Raw genomic sequence first — 19673 nt, forward strand, 5'->3', positions numbered from 1 at the left:
TAATGAACTAAAGGAGGAGGGGCAAGTTATTTAGTGGAACTAATTTCCTTTAGATCAGCGTAAAGCAAACACACTGTAATTAAAAGTGGGATTTATCAGAGACACATTAGCTAAACTCACAGCACCACCGTCCAGTAAAGTGTCCACACAAGCTTAACAAAAAGAGAGAAAAACCATATAAGAGAGAAGAGAGTGCAGAGGTAATGTAAAAAAAAAAGTGGCCTGCCAATGTGAATACTAAAGTGGTAAATGTAGAAAATATCCAGTTGCATTAAACCCATTTTTACTACAAAAAGAAATGGGATTCAAATAACAGTGTTTCAGTGTTGGGCAGACAGATAATGTGTCCCTGCAAGGATGTCTTACAGTACCTCTCATTTTCTTGCTTCTCAGTCTGAGAATAGGCCACATATAAAAGACAAGAGATGGTGTTTTCCACCTCTGCCTTTAACTTCTTCATTTGCTCCTTTTGGTCTGAGGCAGACATTCACCTCTAGCCTCAGCTGCTTCTCCATTTACACCTTTCCTCCCTTCTCTGCTTACTTTCTGGGCATTATTGCATATTTTGAGCTCCAAACCTCGCTTTCTTCCGCCTTGACTCATGTTACAATATCCTGCTCAGTTCTGCATTGATCGCTCCTTCTTAACTTGTGGTATTATATTCTCTAGGGCAATTCACTCAAGAGAAGAGAATCTATCTATCTATCTATCTATCTATCTATCTATCTATCTATCTATCTATCTATCTATCTATCTATCTATCTATCTATCTATCTATCTATCTATCTATCTATCTATCTATCTATCTATCTATCTATCTATCTATCTATCTATCTATCTATATTCATATATTTGTTGCATATGGGTGGACATTAACACTGACAGTGTATGTTTGCAGAAGATTTTATTTATAACACATTGCCCTACTTGCTCTGCTTTAAGGTCAGGACTGGGAATGTGGCACAAGAAGTCAGAGTTTACTTGTGCCTTCCCATTTTCTACATGCAGTCCATCAAATTCAGTTAAACTAAAGATATTCCTTAAGCCAAAACCTTTTCATCCATTACAGACACTGATTTCCTTTCAAAGAAAATTATATAAATATCAGCGGACTTGGAACGTCACTTGGCTGATCAAACTAGAAGACTGGAACTAACTGTAGTATAATTGCTTAGTATATAGATGAGCGTATAGCTGTCAGGAAGTGAATTAATGAGATTCAGTCATCAGTACATTAGTAAATGAGCGTCATTTACCAGCATCCCACCAGCACTCTCTCACGTTTATTCTGTCTGATGTGATGGGTCGGTTTCGGTGTCGCGGGTGTCGCGGGTGTCGCGGGTGTCGCTGTTGGACAGTGTTTTCTCTACTTCCTGTTGGCCTTCTGTAGCTAATCGTAGCTCCGTGTAGCTGTTTTTATTTTATTTTATCTCTAGAATCTTTATCTTACTATCACTCTCTGTTTTTTAAAGTGATAAAATATAACTTAATTCACACCATATTTCTGATATTATCTTATCAGATTAACTTTGATCGTTCACTTTTATTTTATATCCGTGAGTGCAGTACACCTGCAAAGCGTTAGCACTCGTTAGCTTGTCATTAGCGTTTTCATTCGAACCTATCGCTGTTTTCTTTTCTCCTCTCCTCTCTCTCACTCCAGTTTTTAACAAGTTCATCAAACAACCGCAGTAAGAATATTTCATCAAGCACGGTGAGTAATGGCTTCTCCTGCTATTGTTATTTGCACCTCTTGCCACATGTACAGTTTATCTATCTCTGTCGCAGATGAGGGATTCACATGTGATAAATGCAGGGAAATAGTTAGGCTGACAGAGAAGATTTCAGAATTAGAGACACGCATCCAAACTTTAATTGAGGACAGTAAGAATGTTAGGGCTCTAGATACGGCTTTGGATGCGTCTAGCTCAGGGATTCCTGTACATTGTTCGGTTCCGGCAACAGAACCCCTGCAACAGGGCAACTGGGTGACGGTGAGGCAGCGTAGTCGTGGGTCAAAACACTGCTCTTCTGTTCCGATCAAAACATTAAACAGATTCTCCCCACTCAGTGATGCACCCACTGAGAAACCTGATGAAAGTGCTCTAGTTATTGGTGATTCTATTGTACGGAACGTGAATATAGAGACACCAGCCACCATAGTCAAATGTTTACCGGGAGCCAGAGCGCCTGACATCTTGGCAAATTTAAAAGTGCTGGCTCATGCTAAACGTAAATACAATAAGATTGTTATTCATGCCGGTGCTAATGATGTTCGACTTCGCCAGTTGGAGATCACTAAAAATAACATTAAAGAGGTGTGTGAACTCGCAAGCACGATGTCAGACACTGTAATATGCTCTGGTCCCCTCCCTGCTTACCGTGGTGACGAGATGCATAGCAGATTGTCATCACTCAATGGCTGGATGTCTAAGTGGTGCCCACAGAATAACATAGGTTTCATAGACAATTGGAAGAGCTTTTGGGGCAGACCTGACCTGTTGAAAAGAGATGGTCTTCATCCCTCCTGGGGTGGCGCCACTCTTCTCTCTAGAAATATGGCAAATAGTCTTAGAGTTTATACTTGACTAACTGGGGCCCAGGTCATGAAGCAGACAGACTTGCTAAACCGACCGTCTGCTAGCTGCCTCCCGTCACAGAGGTCAGTTAATTCTCAGCACATAGAGACTCTTTCACCTAGATATCACACTATAGAGACTGTGTCTGTTCCCCAAACTAGAAAATACAAAAAATGTCCAAACCAAGTTAAGATTAACAATTTAATTGAGGTTCAACAAAAAAAAACAGATGCAATATGGATAAACAAATGATAAAGCTTGGCTTATTGAATATCAGATCCCTTTCTACGAAAACACTTTTTGTAAATAATATGATCACTGATCATAATATAGATGTACTCTGTTTGACAGAAACCTGGCTAAAACCTGATAATTACATTATTTTAAATGAGTCAACCCCCCAAGATTACTGTTATAAACATGAGCCGTGTCTAAAAGGCAAAAGGGGAGGTGTTGCTTCAATTTATAACAACGTTTTCAGGATTTCTCAGAGTGCAGGCTTCAAGTATAACTAGTTTGAAGTAATGGTGCTTCATATAACATTATCCAGAGAAACAAATGTTAATGATAAATCCCCTGTTATGTTTGTACTGGCTATTGTATACAGGCCACCAGGGCACCATACCGACTTTATTAAAGAGTTTGGTGATTTTACATCCGAGTTAGTTCTGGCTGCAGATAAAGTTTTAATAGTTGGTGATTTTAATATCCATGTTGATAATGAAAAAGATGTATTGGGATCAGCATTTACAGACATTCTGAACTCTATTGGGGTTAGACAATATGTTTCAGGACCTACTCATTGTCGAAGTCATACTCTAGATTTAATACTGTCACATGAAATTGATGTTGATAGTGTTGAAATTATTCAGCCAAGTGATGATATCTCAGATCATTATTTAGTTCTGTGCAAACTTCATATAGCCAAAATTGTAAATTCTACTTCTTGTTACAAGTATGGAAGAACCATCACTTATACCACAAAAGACTGCTTTTTAAGTTATCTTCCTGATGTATCCAAATTCCTTAGCATATCCAAAACCTCAGAACAACTTGATGATGTAACAGAAACTATGGACTCTCTCTTTTCTAGCACTTTAAATACAGTTGCTCCTTTACGCTTAAGGAAGGTTAAGGAAAACAGTTTGACACCATGGTATAATGAGCATACTCGCACCCTAAAGAGAGTAGCCTAGTACTGAGACTGCTCTCCTTAGAGTTACAAATGATCTGCTCTTATCATCTGATCGTGGGTGTATCTCTCTATTAGTTTTATTGGATCTTAGTGCTGCGTTTGACACAATTGACCACAACATTCTTTTGCATAGACTTGAACACTTTGTTGGCATCAATGGAATTGCATTAGCATGGTTTAAATCGTACTTATATGACCGCCATCAGTTCGTAGAAGTGAATGAAGATGTATCATATCGATCACAAGTGCAGTATGGAGTACCTCAAGGCTCAGTACTAGGGCCGCTACTCTTCACGCTTTATATGTTACCCTTGGGAGATATCATCAGGAAACATGGTGTTAGCTTTCACTGTTATGCTGATGATACTCAGCTCTTTATTTCTTCGCGGCCCGGTGAAACACACCAATTTGAAAAACTAATGGAATGCATAGTCGATATAAAAAAACTGGATGGCAAGTAATTTCTTACTGGTAAATTCTGAAAAAACAGAGGTGTTAATTATAGGACCTAAAAACTCTGCTTGTAATAACCTAGAACACTGTCTTGATGGTTGCTCTGTCAATTCTTCATCATCAGTTAGGAACCTAGGTGTGCTATTTGATCGCAATCTTTCCTTAGAAAGCCACTGTGACGAGTGGGGCAGGGCGAGGGACGTGGGAGCGAGGCCGGTGGAGTGATTGGAGATGAGGTACACCTGTTCGACCCGCCGGTCTTGAGGTCCACGGAGGAGATGGAAGGATATAAAACTGGAGCGACGACAGTGAAGGACGAGAGAGGACCAGGCCTGGGCTTTATTTTATGTTTTGGTTTTATTTTGTTCGCATCAGTCGTCCGTGAGGGGCTGGTGCGCTGTTTTGTGTTTATTTTGTAATTAAAGTTTCAATTGAGTGTCCACCGGTTCCCGCCTCCTTCTTCCCGATGATTACGAAGGTTTTATCATTACAGTGGTGCCGAAGCCCGGGGAAGGAGGGACGCGCTGCTGAAGATCCCTCGCCGCTGTGGTGAATCCGCGGTGCCATCGAGCAGGCGAGGAGTGTACCGCCATGGACGCTCGAGGCAGTGGGCTGGAGTGAGTTGCCGGGCACGGGCGAGCTCGCTACCGGCCGCCCGCGATGTGGAGGGGCGGTTGCCGTCCGTGAGGGAGCGGAGGAGTCGGCGCCGTTCGCCAGGTGGCCGGAGCCTGCTGCCATCCGCCGGAACGGGGAGGAGCAGGGAACGGGGGACTCCTGCCGGCTGCCCAAAACCGGAGGAGCCGTTGCCGTCCACTGGGCGGCGGAGGAGTGTCGTGCCGTCCGCCGAGGGCTGTCCAGTGCCACCGCCAGGCACCGCGGAGGAGATCACCCAGCTGGTGGAGGGCCGAGCAGCAGTGCGTCTGGGAAACTGAATTTTTTTTTCCTCTCTCCCCTCTCTCGTCTCTGTCGCTCCTCCTTCCATCTCCTTTTCTCTCGCCTCGCCTCGGTGGGGCCGAGGGACGTGGGAGCGAGGCCGGTGGAGTGATTGGAGATGAGCTACACCTGTTCGACCCGCCGGTCTCGAGGCCCACGAAGGAGATGGAAGGATATAAAACTGGAGCGACGACAGTGAAGGACGAGAGAGGACCATGCCTGGGCTTTATTTTATGTTTTGGTTTTATTTTGTGCGCATCAGTCGTCCGTGAGGGGCTGGTGCGCTGTTTTGTGTTTATTTTGTAATTAAAGTTTCAGTTTAGTGTCCGCCGGTTCCCGTCTCCTTCTTCCCGATGATTACGAAGGTATTATCATTACAGCCATGTTTCTAGCATTTGTAAAACTGCATTTTTCCATCTCAAAAATATATCTAAATTACGGCCTATGCTCTCAATGTCAAATGCAGAAATGTTAATCCATGCATTTATGACCTCAAGGTTAGATTATTGTAATGCTTTATTGGGTGGTTGTTCTGCACGCTTAGTAAACAAACTACAGCTAGTCCAAAATGCAGTAGCAAGAGTTCTTACTAGAACCAGGAAGTATGACCATATTAGCCCGGTCCTGTCAACACTGCCCTGGCTCCCTATCAAACATCGTATAGATTTTAAAATATTGCTTATTACTTATAAAGCCCTGGATGGTTTTGCACCTCAGTATTTGAATGAGCTCCTTTTACATTATAATCCTCTACGTCCGCTACGTTCTCAAAATTCAGGCAATTTGATAATACCCAGAATATCAAAATCAACTGCGGGCGGCAGATCCTTTTCCTATTTGCCGCCTAAACTCTGGAATAACCTACCTAACATTGTTCGGGAGGCAGACACACTCTTGCAGTTTAAATCTAGATTAAAGACCCATCTCTTTAACCTGGCTTACACATAACATACTAATATGCTTTTAATATCCAAATCCGTTAAAGGATTTTTAGGCTGCATTAATTAGGTAAACCGGAACCGGAAACGCTTCCCATAACACCCAATGTACTTGCTACATCATTAGAAGAATGGCATCTACGCTAATATCTGTCTGTTTCTCTCTTATTCCGAGGTCACCGTAGCCGCCAGATCCATTCTGTATCCAGATCAGAGGGTCACTGCAGTCACCCGGATCCAGTACGTATCCAGACCAGATGGTGGATCAGCACCTAGAAAGGACCTCTACTGCCCTGAAAGACAGCCGAGACCAGGACAACTAGAGCCCCAGATACAGATCCCCTGTAAAGACCTTGTCTCAGACGACCACCAGGACAAGACCACAGGAAACAGATGATTCTTCTGCACAATCTGACTTTGCTGCAGCCTGGAATTGGACTACTGGTTTCGTCTGGTCAGAGGTGAACTGGCCCCCCAACTGAGCCTGGTTTCTCCCAAGGTTTTTTTCTCCATTCTGTCACCGATGGAGTTTCGGTTCTTTGCAGCTGTCGCCTCTGGCTTGCTTGGTTGGGGTCACTTCATCTACAGCGATATCGTTGACTTGATTGCAAATAAATGCACAGACACTATTTTAACTGAACAGAGATGACATCACTGAATTCAATGATGAACTGCCTTTAACTATCATTTTGCATTATTGACACACTGTTTTCCTTATGAATGTTGTTCAGTTGCTTTGATGCAATGTATTTTGTTTAAAGCGCTATATAAATAAAGGTGACTTGACTTGACTTTCCATAAAGACACTTTAGTAGTCTGTATAGAGGGCTCACCTGCACACGCTGCACACGAAACACTTTGGATGATATGTGCGGCCCAGGGCAGAGACCACCTCCCCTGAGATAAAGTCCCCACAGCTGTCACACTTTGTGCCATACAGGCACTGGTAGTCTGCTGTGCAGATGTACTCGCCACTCTTCTGGAAGAATCCGGACTGTGCCAAATCACAGCCACACACTGGCAGACAGACAGAGAGAGAGAAAGAGATAGAGACAGGAAGAGAAATCAACATGAGATCATTTTGCTATTTTATTTATAGTACAGGAAATAACAGGGAGAGAAAAAAAAAAAGAATGGGATCAAGGGATGTTGCAAGCCAGGATTGAACTTATGATGTCTATATGAGCACCATGGCTCAACATGTAGTAATAAGGCTTGCATTCAAGATGAGATGTCAAGATGACTACTTTCAAACAGACGTAACAATACACAGCCACAGACGCTTTCTGTTTGAAATGCCTTTGGAATGCTGATCATAAACTTGAAATAACAAGTGACACATAAACAACCATTTTTAAATGGCAGTGTTTGTTGAGGGTAATACAGAGCAATGTTACGATAGTTAATTAAAACTAAAACCATAAAAGAGTTTTTGTTACCTGAAATAAACTAAACTTTAACTGAAATTAAATAAACGATTTAAATAAAAATTAGCTTATTTTATTTAAGCTACGGTAGTTGACACAATTTGACAAACCAAATTTGTCATTTTTATTTAGTATACCTTGATGTTCTAAAATAACTCAATCTGAAACTGAATTAAAATATTTACAAAAAACATATATATACATATTTTAAAAAGCATTAAATAAAAATGCACAAGGAGAAGAATCACACCCCACATAAATTAGATCTAGCAAGATGGTTATGGAATAAGGATCTGCTTGGCTTCCTGCAGTTCTTATAAGTAATCTGAGGATAATTCTATTAGAGCAAAAGAGGAAAAGCACTGTCTGAGCATTTTATTTCAACTGGGCCTATATCACAGCAACAAACATCAAACACACCACAAAGCAATATGGCAATGCCTTCAACTTCCTCAGATTCACGGCCACACTGGAAATCTGGGATTTAAAATATAAGTAAATCTTAAAAATATTTGTTTAGGATTTTGAAAAAAAATTTAAATAAATATATATATATATATATATATATATATATATAGAGAGAGAGAGAGAGAGAGAGAGAGAGAGAGAGAGTGAGAGAGCAAAGAAAGCCATGTTATAAAACTAATATAAAAATAGATAAAATAAAAATAGATTCTAGAAAAGATAGAAAAGATTCTATTTGTTGCTCTCTAATCAAATAAGCACATTTGTGACGCTGATCACTTGACCTTTGTACAGATGGTCAGATGTCACATGATCATCAGGTTTTACACTAACATCTGGAGTTCATGCAGCTCAAGTACTGCTGGCATTAAAGCAAATGGAGGACAAAGTACTGCATTCTGAAATGATTGTACATTTTAGTTGAAGTTTTAATCCAATTGTTGTTTGATTGCTGATTATATCATTTGTAATGAAAAACTGAATTAAATTAGACGTTGAAAAAAAAAAGATCTCTCATTGTCTATCAGGCACAAATGTGGAGATTACACAAAGCACAGAGTGAAAGGTAGGATTGATTGAAAAATCTGAACTAAAGATCTGAAGACATGGGTGCTTGCTGACATACTCACTTACAGGACGTGCTGCAGGAGTAGTGTAAAAATTATGAGACAACAGCCCATAGACTGATAAATAAGTATCATGACAGTAAAAACACATGGATTATGTTACACAGGACAGTAAACGCTCTGCGGTAAACAAAAAAGGTGCTAGCATCATTATTATAACTAATTTAATCTACTAAACTCACTCTTTGAATATTTTACAATGTAGGTATTTTTATGCCTCCCAGAGGATTTCTTTAAGGTTTTCCTAATAAATACTGTAGCTGGTAATGGGAAATTGTACTGTGAAGAACATCTTCCTGAGGAACAATGTGTAAATACACTTAAACATACATGCAAACTAACAACATAAAAACATTCAAGAACAAATGAAAAGGGACAAAATGATGCTGGCTTTTGAAAAATTTGATTATTACTTCCTTAAAAAAAAAAAAAAATAGTAAAAGTAAATATTGCGGATACTGTTATATTGGTGCATACATTTTTTTTTAAATATTCTTGTATTTACATAAAAATAATGAAAAAATTTTAGGAAAAAGGAAATAAATACGTTTTTCTGCAGGAAAAAAAACTCAGAAAGGCCATTAGGAGAAATACCAGTAAATTAGGGGATGAAATCTGATTCTTGTGATTATGATAACACCTCTGTGATTCTCATTGGTTGGCTTCTGACTGATAGAAACCATGAGAATGCACGAGTGAAAAGACTTTCTCAGTGCGCTCATCTGTCCTGATGTTATCACAATGTCATTGAACTGCTGCTGTGACTATGAATAGCTACTCTGGGCAATATAAAAAAAAATCCAATGTATTTGCAATGATTTTGCTTGTAACATAAACATTTACAAAACTTTTCCACATAGTCATTAATTTTTCTAAAATCTGTTTTATTTCACAAACCCTTCATGACCCTTCCTTTGGTGTGTGAATATGTCAGAATTAAAACTTAATGTCTCTAATTTAAACTTAAGCGACAAAAACAGTGTTAGATTTGGTCACTGATTAATTTCCCTGGATCAGTTAAATTTTTCCAAAGAATCAATTAAATGAATTTGTTTACTTAAAAATTTTCACAGACATGGAAACACCTTTTCATAATTTATTTAACCTTTATTTTTATTAATACGGTTGGCTATATATATATATATATGTATATATATATATATATATATATATACAGCCTGATCTCACAATCAAAACGTACATATTTAGACGTAAATTAAAACTGTCCAATACGTATGTGCTTTTACGTATTTACAGTGCCGTTTACGTATTATCTGGACGTAATTACAGGTTGTCATGATTCTGCCTTCATGTCCTGATTTTTCTCTAGTCTTGAGGCAGGATCATGACAGGCCCGTGTTTTGTGTACAAGCACATGGCCTTGTCTTTGGGCCATGTGTTTGTGTTGTCTCGTCATGTAACCCCGCCCCCTTGTGATCCTCGTTTTGTAATTATTAGCGTATCAGTTTCACCTGTTGTGTTCATTATTAGCCTCCCTTTATAAACCTCTTGTGTTTCTCTGTCCTTTGTCGGTTCATTGCCAAATGTTGTCAAGCTTTGTCACTGTCTATCGTAAATGATATCTTGCTGTGAGTATTTTGTCTGGAGTTCTGTTCAACGTATAATGTAAATTGTTTTGTTGTTAGTAACTGTTTAGTCATCGTCAGGTCTTAGTCAAGTCTTAGTCAAGGCTTTTGCCTTTTGTCTTGTTTTGCCCCCTCGTGGGTTTTGTTTTCTGTTTTTTGTCTTCAATAAATCTTGTGAGAGCATTCCGTCTGCAATTGGGTTCATCTCCATCCACTTAACAGAATGAACCGACCACAGTAGAACCCAGCAGACCGTTTGCCTTCCCCTGGCAATCAGCAACTGGATCTTCCTGAAGTCTGGTGGTTCAAGACCATTTCTGACTCGAGGGAGGGAAAGCTCCCAATTCCCCCTCAGGGTGAGCTGCTGTTGGAGTACGCTCGAGTCGCAGAAGAAAGGAGGTTTTTCTTACCTGACATCCTCCTAAATTGCTACTTCCTTGCTGGCCTCAAGGTTCCCCCACCTCTGGCTGAACCGGAGAAGCTGGTCCACCGCCCGTTCCGGGACATGGTGAACTGTCTATGTCGAAAGGAGCCGCAGAGTGCCACCGTGTTGACGCCACCAACCAAGCTGCCCGTGATCCTGGAGGGTCGGGTCCTGGCTGTTGTTTCTCTAGGGGACCAGGCTCACTCCACTTCTTCCAAGGTCCCATCCACTCCTGTTGATCTTCGTGGCAAACGAGGGAGACTGACTTCGTGGGATTCTCCGTCGGAGTCATCCTCGACTGAGTCAGCGCTGTCCGAGACTGCCCTTCCAACGCAAGTCACAGATCCCGCTGAGCTTCTCCAACCGGCCACATGTCCGGCTATGACTTCCACACAGCAACCTAAGCGAAAGAAGAGGAGAAAGGGAGCCTCTCGCCCTTCATCTCTGCCTGTCCCAGAGCCGGCTACTGCAAGCGCTGTCCCAGAGCCGGCTACTGCAAGCGCTGTCCCAGAGCCGGCTACTGCAAGCGCTGTCCCAGAGCCGGCTACTGCAAGCGCTGTCCCAGAGCCGGCTACTGCAAGCGCTGTCCCAGAGCCGGCTACTGCAAGCGCTGTCCCAGAGCCGGCTACTGCAAGCGCTGTCCCAGAGCCGGCTACTGCAAGCGCTGTCCCAGAGCCGGCTACTGCAAGCGCTGTCCCAGAGCCGGCTACTGCAAGCGCTGTCCCAGAGCCGGCTACTGCAAGCGCTGTCCCAGAGCCCGCTACTGCAAGCGCTCTCCCAGGTGCTGTCCCATCAAGAGATGCCTGTCCTTGTCGCTGCTGACACATTGGCTGAATACCTAAAGCATCTTGTCCAGATTCTTGAAGCCCCGGGCAAGTCAGTCATGTCTTGTCCTGAGTCCACTGATTCTAAGAGCACCGTGAGCGGCGTACCCCAGTCAGCTGCAGATGATGATCTCCCCGATTCAGAGATGGGGAGCGTTGATACTGAGCCGTCTTTGGGGAGCTCTATTCTTGCTTCTGCTCCACAGTCACCCGCAGTATCCCCGGTCTTGTCTCCTGTTGTGTTGCCTCCTGTCTCCCCTGTCAAGCTGCCTACTGTTTCCCCCAAGTCATCCCCTCATGTGTCTCCAGCCAAGTTTCCCCGGATTCCCAGTCCTCAGTCCTCGTCCCGGAGACCCAAGACCCCCAGTCCTCCCATCCACCCTGGACTGATCCCCAAGGACTTTGTGTTTCCCCCACCTCGTCTGCCTTGTTTGCTGTTTTTGATTTTGCACCCTAACCCTGTGATTGTTTTTTTCATGTTTGCCATTAGTGTTATTTGTCATGTCTTGTTGGTTTGTGTCTCTGTCCCAGTCAGTCGTGTCCCGTGTTTGATGTTCCCTTGAGGAGCGTCTGGAAGCCGCTCCTTAAGGGAGGGCTTCTGTCATGATTCTGCCTTCATGTCCTGATTTTTCTCTAGTCTTGAGGCAGGATCATGACAGGCCTGTGTTTTGTGTACAAGCACATGGCCTTGTCTTTGGGCCATGTGCTTGCGTTGTCTCGTCATGTAACCCTGCCCCCTTGTTATCCTCGTCTTGTAATTATTAGCGTATCAGTTTCACCTGTTGTGTTCATTATTAGCCTCCCTTTTATAAACCTCTTGTGTTTCGCTGTCCTTTTGTCGGTTCATTGCCAACTGTTGTCAAGCTTTGTCACTGTCTATCGTAAATGATATCTTGCTGTGAGTATTTTGTCTGGAGTTCTGTTCAACGTATAATGTAAATTGTTTTGTTAGTAACTGTTTAGTCATCGTCCGGTATTAGTCAAGGCTTTTGCCTTTTGTCTTGTTTTGCCCCCTCGTGGGTTTTGTTTTTTGTCTTCAATAAATCTTGTGAGCATTCCGTCTGCAACTGGGTTCATCTCCTCCATCCACATAACACAGGTTCGATACGTATCTAAATTTAAGTAAAAACAACCTCAAATACGTACAGATAGAACGTGTTCTCTGACCAGTCTGTTATCCATAGAAATTTGCTCATGAAGCTGCTTTTCAATGCGTATCTGACTTTTTTTTTTTTTTTTTTAATATTTATGTATATTTTCCCTTTTTATAAATGTAAGATCCCTAAACCCCACCCGAACCTTAACCTACCCATTTTATAAAGAATGTTAAAAGAATAAAACAAAACCCAATTTTAGCAAAAATATAACATTAAAACGTTATTCTGAGCCACTAACGTTAATCCTACACCTAAACCTACCCATAACCATTTCTTAAAACTACTACATAACGTTACTGTTATAAATAAACAAATCACAGACAAGCAAATGTAACGTTAATCTTTTATTTTTTGCGAAAATATCAAAAGTGGTACCAAAAGTAGTTCAAATGATGAGTTCCAGTCGCAGTCCTTTCTGGAGGTAAGTTTTTATAGGGTACAGAGCAGAATTTAATTTAATTTATTAATCCGTGAAATTATGTATCGGTCTTCTCTCCGTGAAGGCGCGCTGGCTTTCAAATGTCTATCAACTGAAACACGGCATGTCGCAATCTGTGACGAATTAGGTTAGAACCAATGAGATTTCGATATCAGTGCCGTAAACCATGTCGTAACGTTTCTCGAGGGTGGCGCACTGGCGCTATTTTCAAATCCGAATAACGAGCGCGGGCTTTGACTGTGACGGTCGCTGTTGCTGAGAATGAAGATGAAGATCGATTGATAAAGAGCTGAATTTGGATATGTTCGTTGCAAACATCTGGATTCTAAAGATATGGAGTACAGCAAACAAATAAAATGGATGTGATGTTTTATGCTGTGCTTTTGTGTATCTATGGTTGTATTGTCAGTCATTGGATAGGAGAAAACATTATGTAATCCCCCGAAAGGAGTTTGCAGCATTAAGTAGATGAGTAAACTGCTTTCAATAAATTCAATAAAAACATGTATTGATATGACCATTAAATACAACAGATTTAAATCATTAAAGCCACGATTTTAATATTAATACATGGGAATTCATATACATTCACACTTTACGTTAGATTATTTATGTTTTTTAGCTGCTAACACGTAAGTATTTGTACGTTTTACTGCTATAAATACGTCAAAGTTGTACGTTTTTATGTTCATGAAAACGTAAGGAAATGTACGTATGGTAGAACCACATTTAACGTAAAAATACAAACGTATTCTCATGAGATCACGTTGATATATATATACATATATATGTATATATATATATATATATATATATATATATATATATATGTATATATATATATATATATATATATATATATGTATATATATATATATATATATATATATATATATATATATATATATATATATATACATACATATATATATATATATACATACACACACATATATATATATATATATATATATATATATATATATATATAACAGCACATATTCTTTCCCAAGATAGAACCAAGATCTTAAGAAATAGCAGAGATCACTCACAGATTTCTGTTGGCAGAACATCTTTATGGTTAACCAACAGTGGTGCACTGTCACTGCAGGCAGCGATCTGAAGACGGGCCTGTCTAAAGACTTGAAAAGCTCAATGGTTTAATGATCACAGATGAACATGCTTATAATTTTAAATTAGAGGTTGCCATATACTGTGATTAGGTGTATATTTTAGGTTATAAAAAGAATATTACTAGTAAGCTGTCATTCCAGAAATAGAATGAAAACCTTAACTCTATAAAGGAATAGGCCTACAGTATGTGAATCAAGGCGGAATGAAAGAATAAAAGAGGCCAAAAGATTTGTAGGAAAAGTTATATTGCCAGTAGGCACTAAGACTGCTGTGAAATCTTCACTGTGGGTCAGCAGCTTCAACAGAACTGGGATTTCTACAGAAATCTGGAGTTTTTGGCAGTGTAACCACATGTGCAGGGAAAATATAGCCCCGCTGTGAATGTGTGTGTGTGTGTGTGTGTGTAAGATAGACACTGTGCCAGGCCGCCGCATTTCAGACAACCACAAAACAATGGCATGTTGCTTCAAATGGCCCAACTGGATTGAAACCCTGCAATAAAAGAGAAAACTCTAGAACACATGACATTTGAAGCTTAATGAAAAAAAAAAAACTCTCAAGGCCTTTTCAACTCAAATAACTTCCAGAGACAGAACGTATTAACATTTCTGTGTCAAAAATAAACAAAAAGCATGAACTGTAATACCAAATCCATGACACATGAAACAAACAGTATAAAGCGGTCAGAAACAAATAAGAGACAGCAGAAACACAAAGTGCTTTCTCATTTGGGAAGTGGCTATGTCAAGCAAAAGTTACATCTTTCAAATAGTTCACTACTAGCAACTCACAAAAAGTACCTAAATACACAGCAGCTACTAAGAACTAGGGCTGCTCTCGACTAAAGATTTTTCTGGGTGACTAGTAGTCGTTCATTTTAAGCTTTAGTCGACTATTAGTCGCATTTTATTAATAAACCATATAAATATTAATGAGCCTTTAATCGCCTACATAGCCTATAATAAGTGCTCAAGCACACGCAAAAAAGGCTTGCCACAGCGCACAGGCAAATATAATAATTATAATTGTGTTAGGGAAATACAGCAAGTACACTGCATTAACGTTTTAATAATTTATTGATACACTAGTGGTTTCTGTTTTCGGTTTAAGAGTACACAGCACACTTTTTTCTAGGCTAATATTAGATTTGGCTGCCATGTAAAGTTGCTACTACATAGGGTTGTGCCGATAGATGATAGTATTGTGTATCGACGATAGTCAGAGATATCGACATAAGCAGATTTCTCTGTCGATAATCAAGACGATATTAGGCTCATTTTCCTATTAATGTATTAGATTATAATAAAAATAACTATTATTTTTATTAGGCTGCTTATTATAATAAAACTGCCCAGCTATTTCATTTCAGCATCGCATTTCACATTTCACACACACACACACAGCGCGTGCGAGCGCAGGAGGATTAGAGCCTGTAGTCACTGAAACTGTCCGCCTTGACTCTGATAACTCGTTAAATCCATGAAATGAAAGAGATAGAAAACGAGGAGTTGGTGTCCCACACATTTAATGGCTGCTACACGACAGCACGCTCTTCTCATACATGAAAGATTAACTCTTTCTTGGCGTTACAAATAAAGTAAAGACAAAATATTAACAAGGCGGCAGAGCGAACTTATCATCCATAGTGGTTCTCACGTAGACCTTCTATTAGACTTATCACTTATAACACTCACTATGTGGTGATGACGTAGAAGGACTACGTGAGAACCACTATGGATGATAAGTTCGCTCTGCCGCCTTGTTATTATTTTCATGCACACCGCACTATAAAGTGATGCATGCAAAATACAGAGTTTTGGCCGTTACTAAGTCACCATCCACAAACAGACGTACATCGTCTGCAGATATAAGGTGTTCCATTGCACTTTAACAAGTAATCTGAATGGTCTATATATGTGCACTATTTAATGCCACAGTTATGTTAGAATGCATCTCATTCTTGTTTCTGTTGCGGTGCGTCGAGCTCGTCATGAGGCGCGCGGTCCGGAGCGCTGTATGACTGATGCATCAGTTCAATTCAACTTTACTCCAAATATATGAACTTACCTGTTTTAAATACTTTATATTTAACTTGTTCGTTTATGCCCAATATTAGTGTTAAACTGTTGGACTTTAAATGAAATCTAATATTGATTTTCACCGTTGACTGATTATGCAGAACATTTAGACTGATAACTTCCACACACAGATGCGGCAAATTGTCACAGGACGCACGATATGACAGTTGTGCCCGACTATATATATGAACGTAGCTGTTTTAAATACAGTATTTTTATATTTAACATTAGTTTATCAGTATGTTTTAAAGTATATTTTTTCAATAATCAGTGATTCCAATAGACTCTCTCACGCACCTGCACGGTTTAAAACACAAGAATAAGGAGTCTCTCTCTTGCTCCACCCATGCACGATAAGATCGTGTATCGTCGATCTTACGGGCTGACGATATGACGATTTGAAAAATGACCATATCGCCCAACACTACTACTACATACATATTTTCAGATGATAAGCAATATTTGAGGTCGATGAATGTTAGGTGAGCGTGTGTCCTGCCCGATGTACTGTATTACCACGTAGATCAGCCGCTAACGATTTGTCCGTCACGGTCTGCGTGTCATTTTGTTTTTCTGCAACTTAGCAACTAATAAAAATTGTGGGTCGACCAACCCACTTCTCATCGACTAATGGTTAGTTGACTATTAGACTTAGAACGATATGTTTTTAATCCTTGCACTGTGCCTAACCTAAATAACCAGCCTTTTAAAAAATGCTTGTGAATCACTTTCACAAGATTTTCTTTCAATTTTGGGGGAATTGATTCCTCGCTGATCTGAGTTTATGCACCTCAGTTTTTAATAAAAAAAAGATTAATAATTAGTAAATAAATGGGGGTGGGGGGCTTATTGCGGTTGGCTGGGGGATGGGGTGGTGGTTGTCGTACCCTGTTTGTACAAAGTAACCAACTTAGTCCAATGGGATAACATTAATTAGCAAAAAGAAAATCCTCTGTGTGTCAAAATGGCCTGAACACATTTTGAGGGTTGAATGACTATTTTCAAAATCTGTAATATATAAATTAACCTCCACTAAAACACTAGAGGATTTTTACAAGAATGATCATTGCTCTTACTTAGGATGACAGCCTAAAACTTGAACAGGTATTCTTTCGGTATAAAAATATATAAACTGAAAAATACAGTTAAGTTAGATTCGTTCCGATGGCACTTAATTGTCTCCATTTCAAGCACAATATGAGTTACTTCTGACCTGAATGTAAGAAAATAGCTTATGTTTAGTGAAACGAGGTTTCATTATCCCATCTATGATGCTTTTGGCTCAAGGAATTCCCAAACTGACAGCTCTTCACTGAGATATAGCAAACAGACATGCACGCTGGGCCACGTGGGTAAGACAGCATGAGTAGAGACCCAGAGGGCCCATGCTTTGTTCTGGAGCCGTGCCTACTTCCTGTATCCCTGACCACAATGCAATAACCCTGAGCTCAACTGGAAGGATGAAGACGATGGAGTTCTTCGAAGGTCAGCATGAACAATATAAACAGCGGCCTTTTAAAAAGAGATGAACCAGTCACTGCTGGTCCCTGCAGAGGCACTGAAAGGCCAGATAGAGTAATGACGTTTTGTGAATATTTGGATTGCACTGTGAGCCCACTTTCACAGAGACCTTAATTAATATATTTCTGTATCAATGGATTGATCCACTGGTGGAATGCAGGAACAAAATATCTACGCCAGTTATATAAAATGAAGAAATTAAGAATACAATGTGGCCAGAAGTGAGAATTTTTAATTTATTTTTATTTTTATCTCACAATGAAAAAATGAAATAAACACACACACACACATACACACACACACACACACAAATTATAATCAAGCTAATGCATTTATGATTGACTGAAATGATGAATCTAAATGCTTTTTGGTCAAGTAATAAGTGAAGAACATTTCAGTTCTGATAAAAGGCACTCAGAACAGCAGTTCATTGGCTGAGAGATTGTTGGGTGGGATGTCCTCTTTCACGGTTGCCATAGGAAACCTAAACCTTCCACGGTTGCCCTAGAGACAGCAGGGTCCCATACAAAATGCCTGAGGTGTGAGACTGCTTATCTGTGTGGCCGTCCGAGTCACTTTTAGACAACATGTAAAGACCATCTTCCTGTCATGTGGAAGGCATGACTGATGTTGATGTTTAATAGTGAAGTCTATATTGACTTGGTGTCGAATGGCTTTCTTCAAGTTGGCTTCAGGATCCTGTTCTGAGGTAGGGTGTGTCTGCTCGGGCTGGTGAAAATTCACTAGGGGTTTTGATGGTTTGGAGGAACTTCTGTACATGTTTAAATTAGGAGCAGATAGGGAGACAGTTTAGCCCTCCTAAATACCAGCTTTACTTAAAACTGTGTGTTACTGAATGTTCACTTATTCAGATGATATTTGAGAGTTAAAAAGTAATTAAAATAAGTAGAATAGTTAAATGAAAATTTTTTAAATAAGATAGGGTCTGTGAAAAAAAATCTGAGAGAGAATAAAAGTTCTCTTACGAGAGCTCTCTTGTACTGCGTCTTAGCTAAGACGCTACGGGAAAAGTCTCTTTTCATGAAATAAAAGCTTCGCGCCCTTCTTGCCACTTCCCGCCGAAACGGGTGTGGCCTAACCTATAAAAGGAGCTCGAAAAGGCTGACTCACCTGATTTTTCATCTCTTCAGCGAAGCACACGCATCGCTGGATCACGGAGGAAGCAAGCGCCGTCTGAAAAAGCATATCAGCAGGACGAGCCATTCTGAAGCTGCTGGCATCGCCGCCTTCCACTGCCGCTCCTGCTGCGCTATCCGGCGCCCATATCCTTTATATCCTTATATCCATTTATATCCTGTGTGTGTGTGTGTTCGCCCTGTGACGCACACTCACAAAAAGAGCTGCGTCTTTTTAAAGATGCCCTCGTGCGGCTCGTGCAGAGCCCCGCTCAGCGAAGGAGATCGTCACGTCATCTGCGTCTCCTGTCTGGGTGAGGACCATGCAGCGATCGCGCTCGCTGACGGCGGCTGCCCTCATTGCGAGCTACTGCCTATGGTGACTCTGAGGACTCGCCTGGCATCCTTCTCGAAGCCTGCATCATCCGCTGCGCCACAGCGCCGTAAGAAGCGCCGCTCGCAGCGCCTACCAGAACCGCCTCCAGCTCGGCCGAGCTCGCTGGTTCCCTCCGCTTCGCCGGCCTCCCCTGCATCGCTTCCCGATGTTCAGCGTCCGCTGCTTGCCGACGCGTCATCTGAGGAAGGGGATCTCAGGCCCGCGTCAGAGGATGAAGACACGTGCTCTCTGCTTGCTTTGGGCAGTGAGGGTTGGGCGAGCTCCGTGGATCTCGCGCCCGCTGCTCAGAGGCCCAGCAGACGCGGGGATATCGATAAGGAGCTGATGCGTGTACTCTCTCTATTTTTATCTCACAATGAAA

The 19673-nt window shown here is 40.9% G+C and overlaps 1 protein-coding gene across 6 annotated transcripts in view; it reads right to left on the bottom strand.

The window, feature by feature from the left end:
• The window catches only part of ablim3 (actin binding LIM protein family, member 3), a 79429-nt gene that overhangs the window by 33246 nt on the left and 26510 nt on the right, over nt 1-19673 (bottom strand). For all 6 annotated transcript variants that reach the window (XM_059515764.1, XM_059515763.1, XM_059515762.1 and 3 more), the window contains exon 3: nt 6932-7115. In XM_059515764.1, the coding sequence (XP_059371747.1) occupies nt 6932-7115 (184 nt within the window). The remainder of the gene's footprint in view (nt 1-6931; nt 7116-19673) is intronic.

Source organism: Carassius carassius, chromosome 29 (assembly GCF_963082965.1).
Source record: "Carassius carassius chromosome 29, fCarCar2.1, whole genome shotgun sequence".
Taxonomy (NCBI): domain Eukaryota; kingdom Metazoa; phylum Chordata; class Actinopteri; order Cypriniformes; family Cyprinidae; genus Carassius; species Carassius carassius.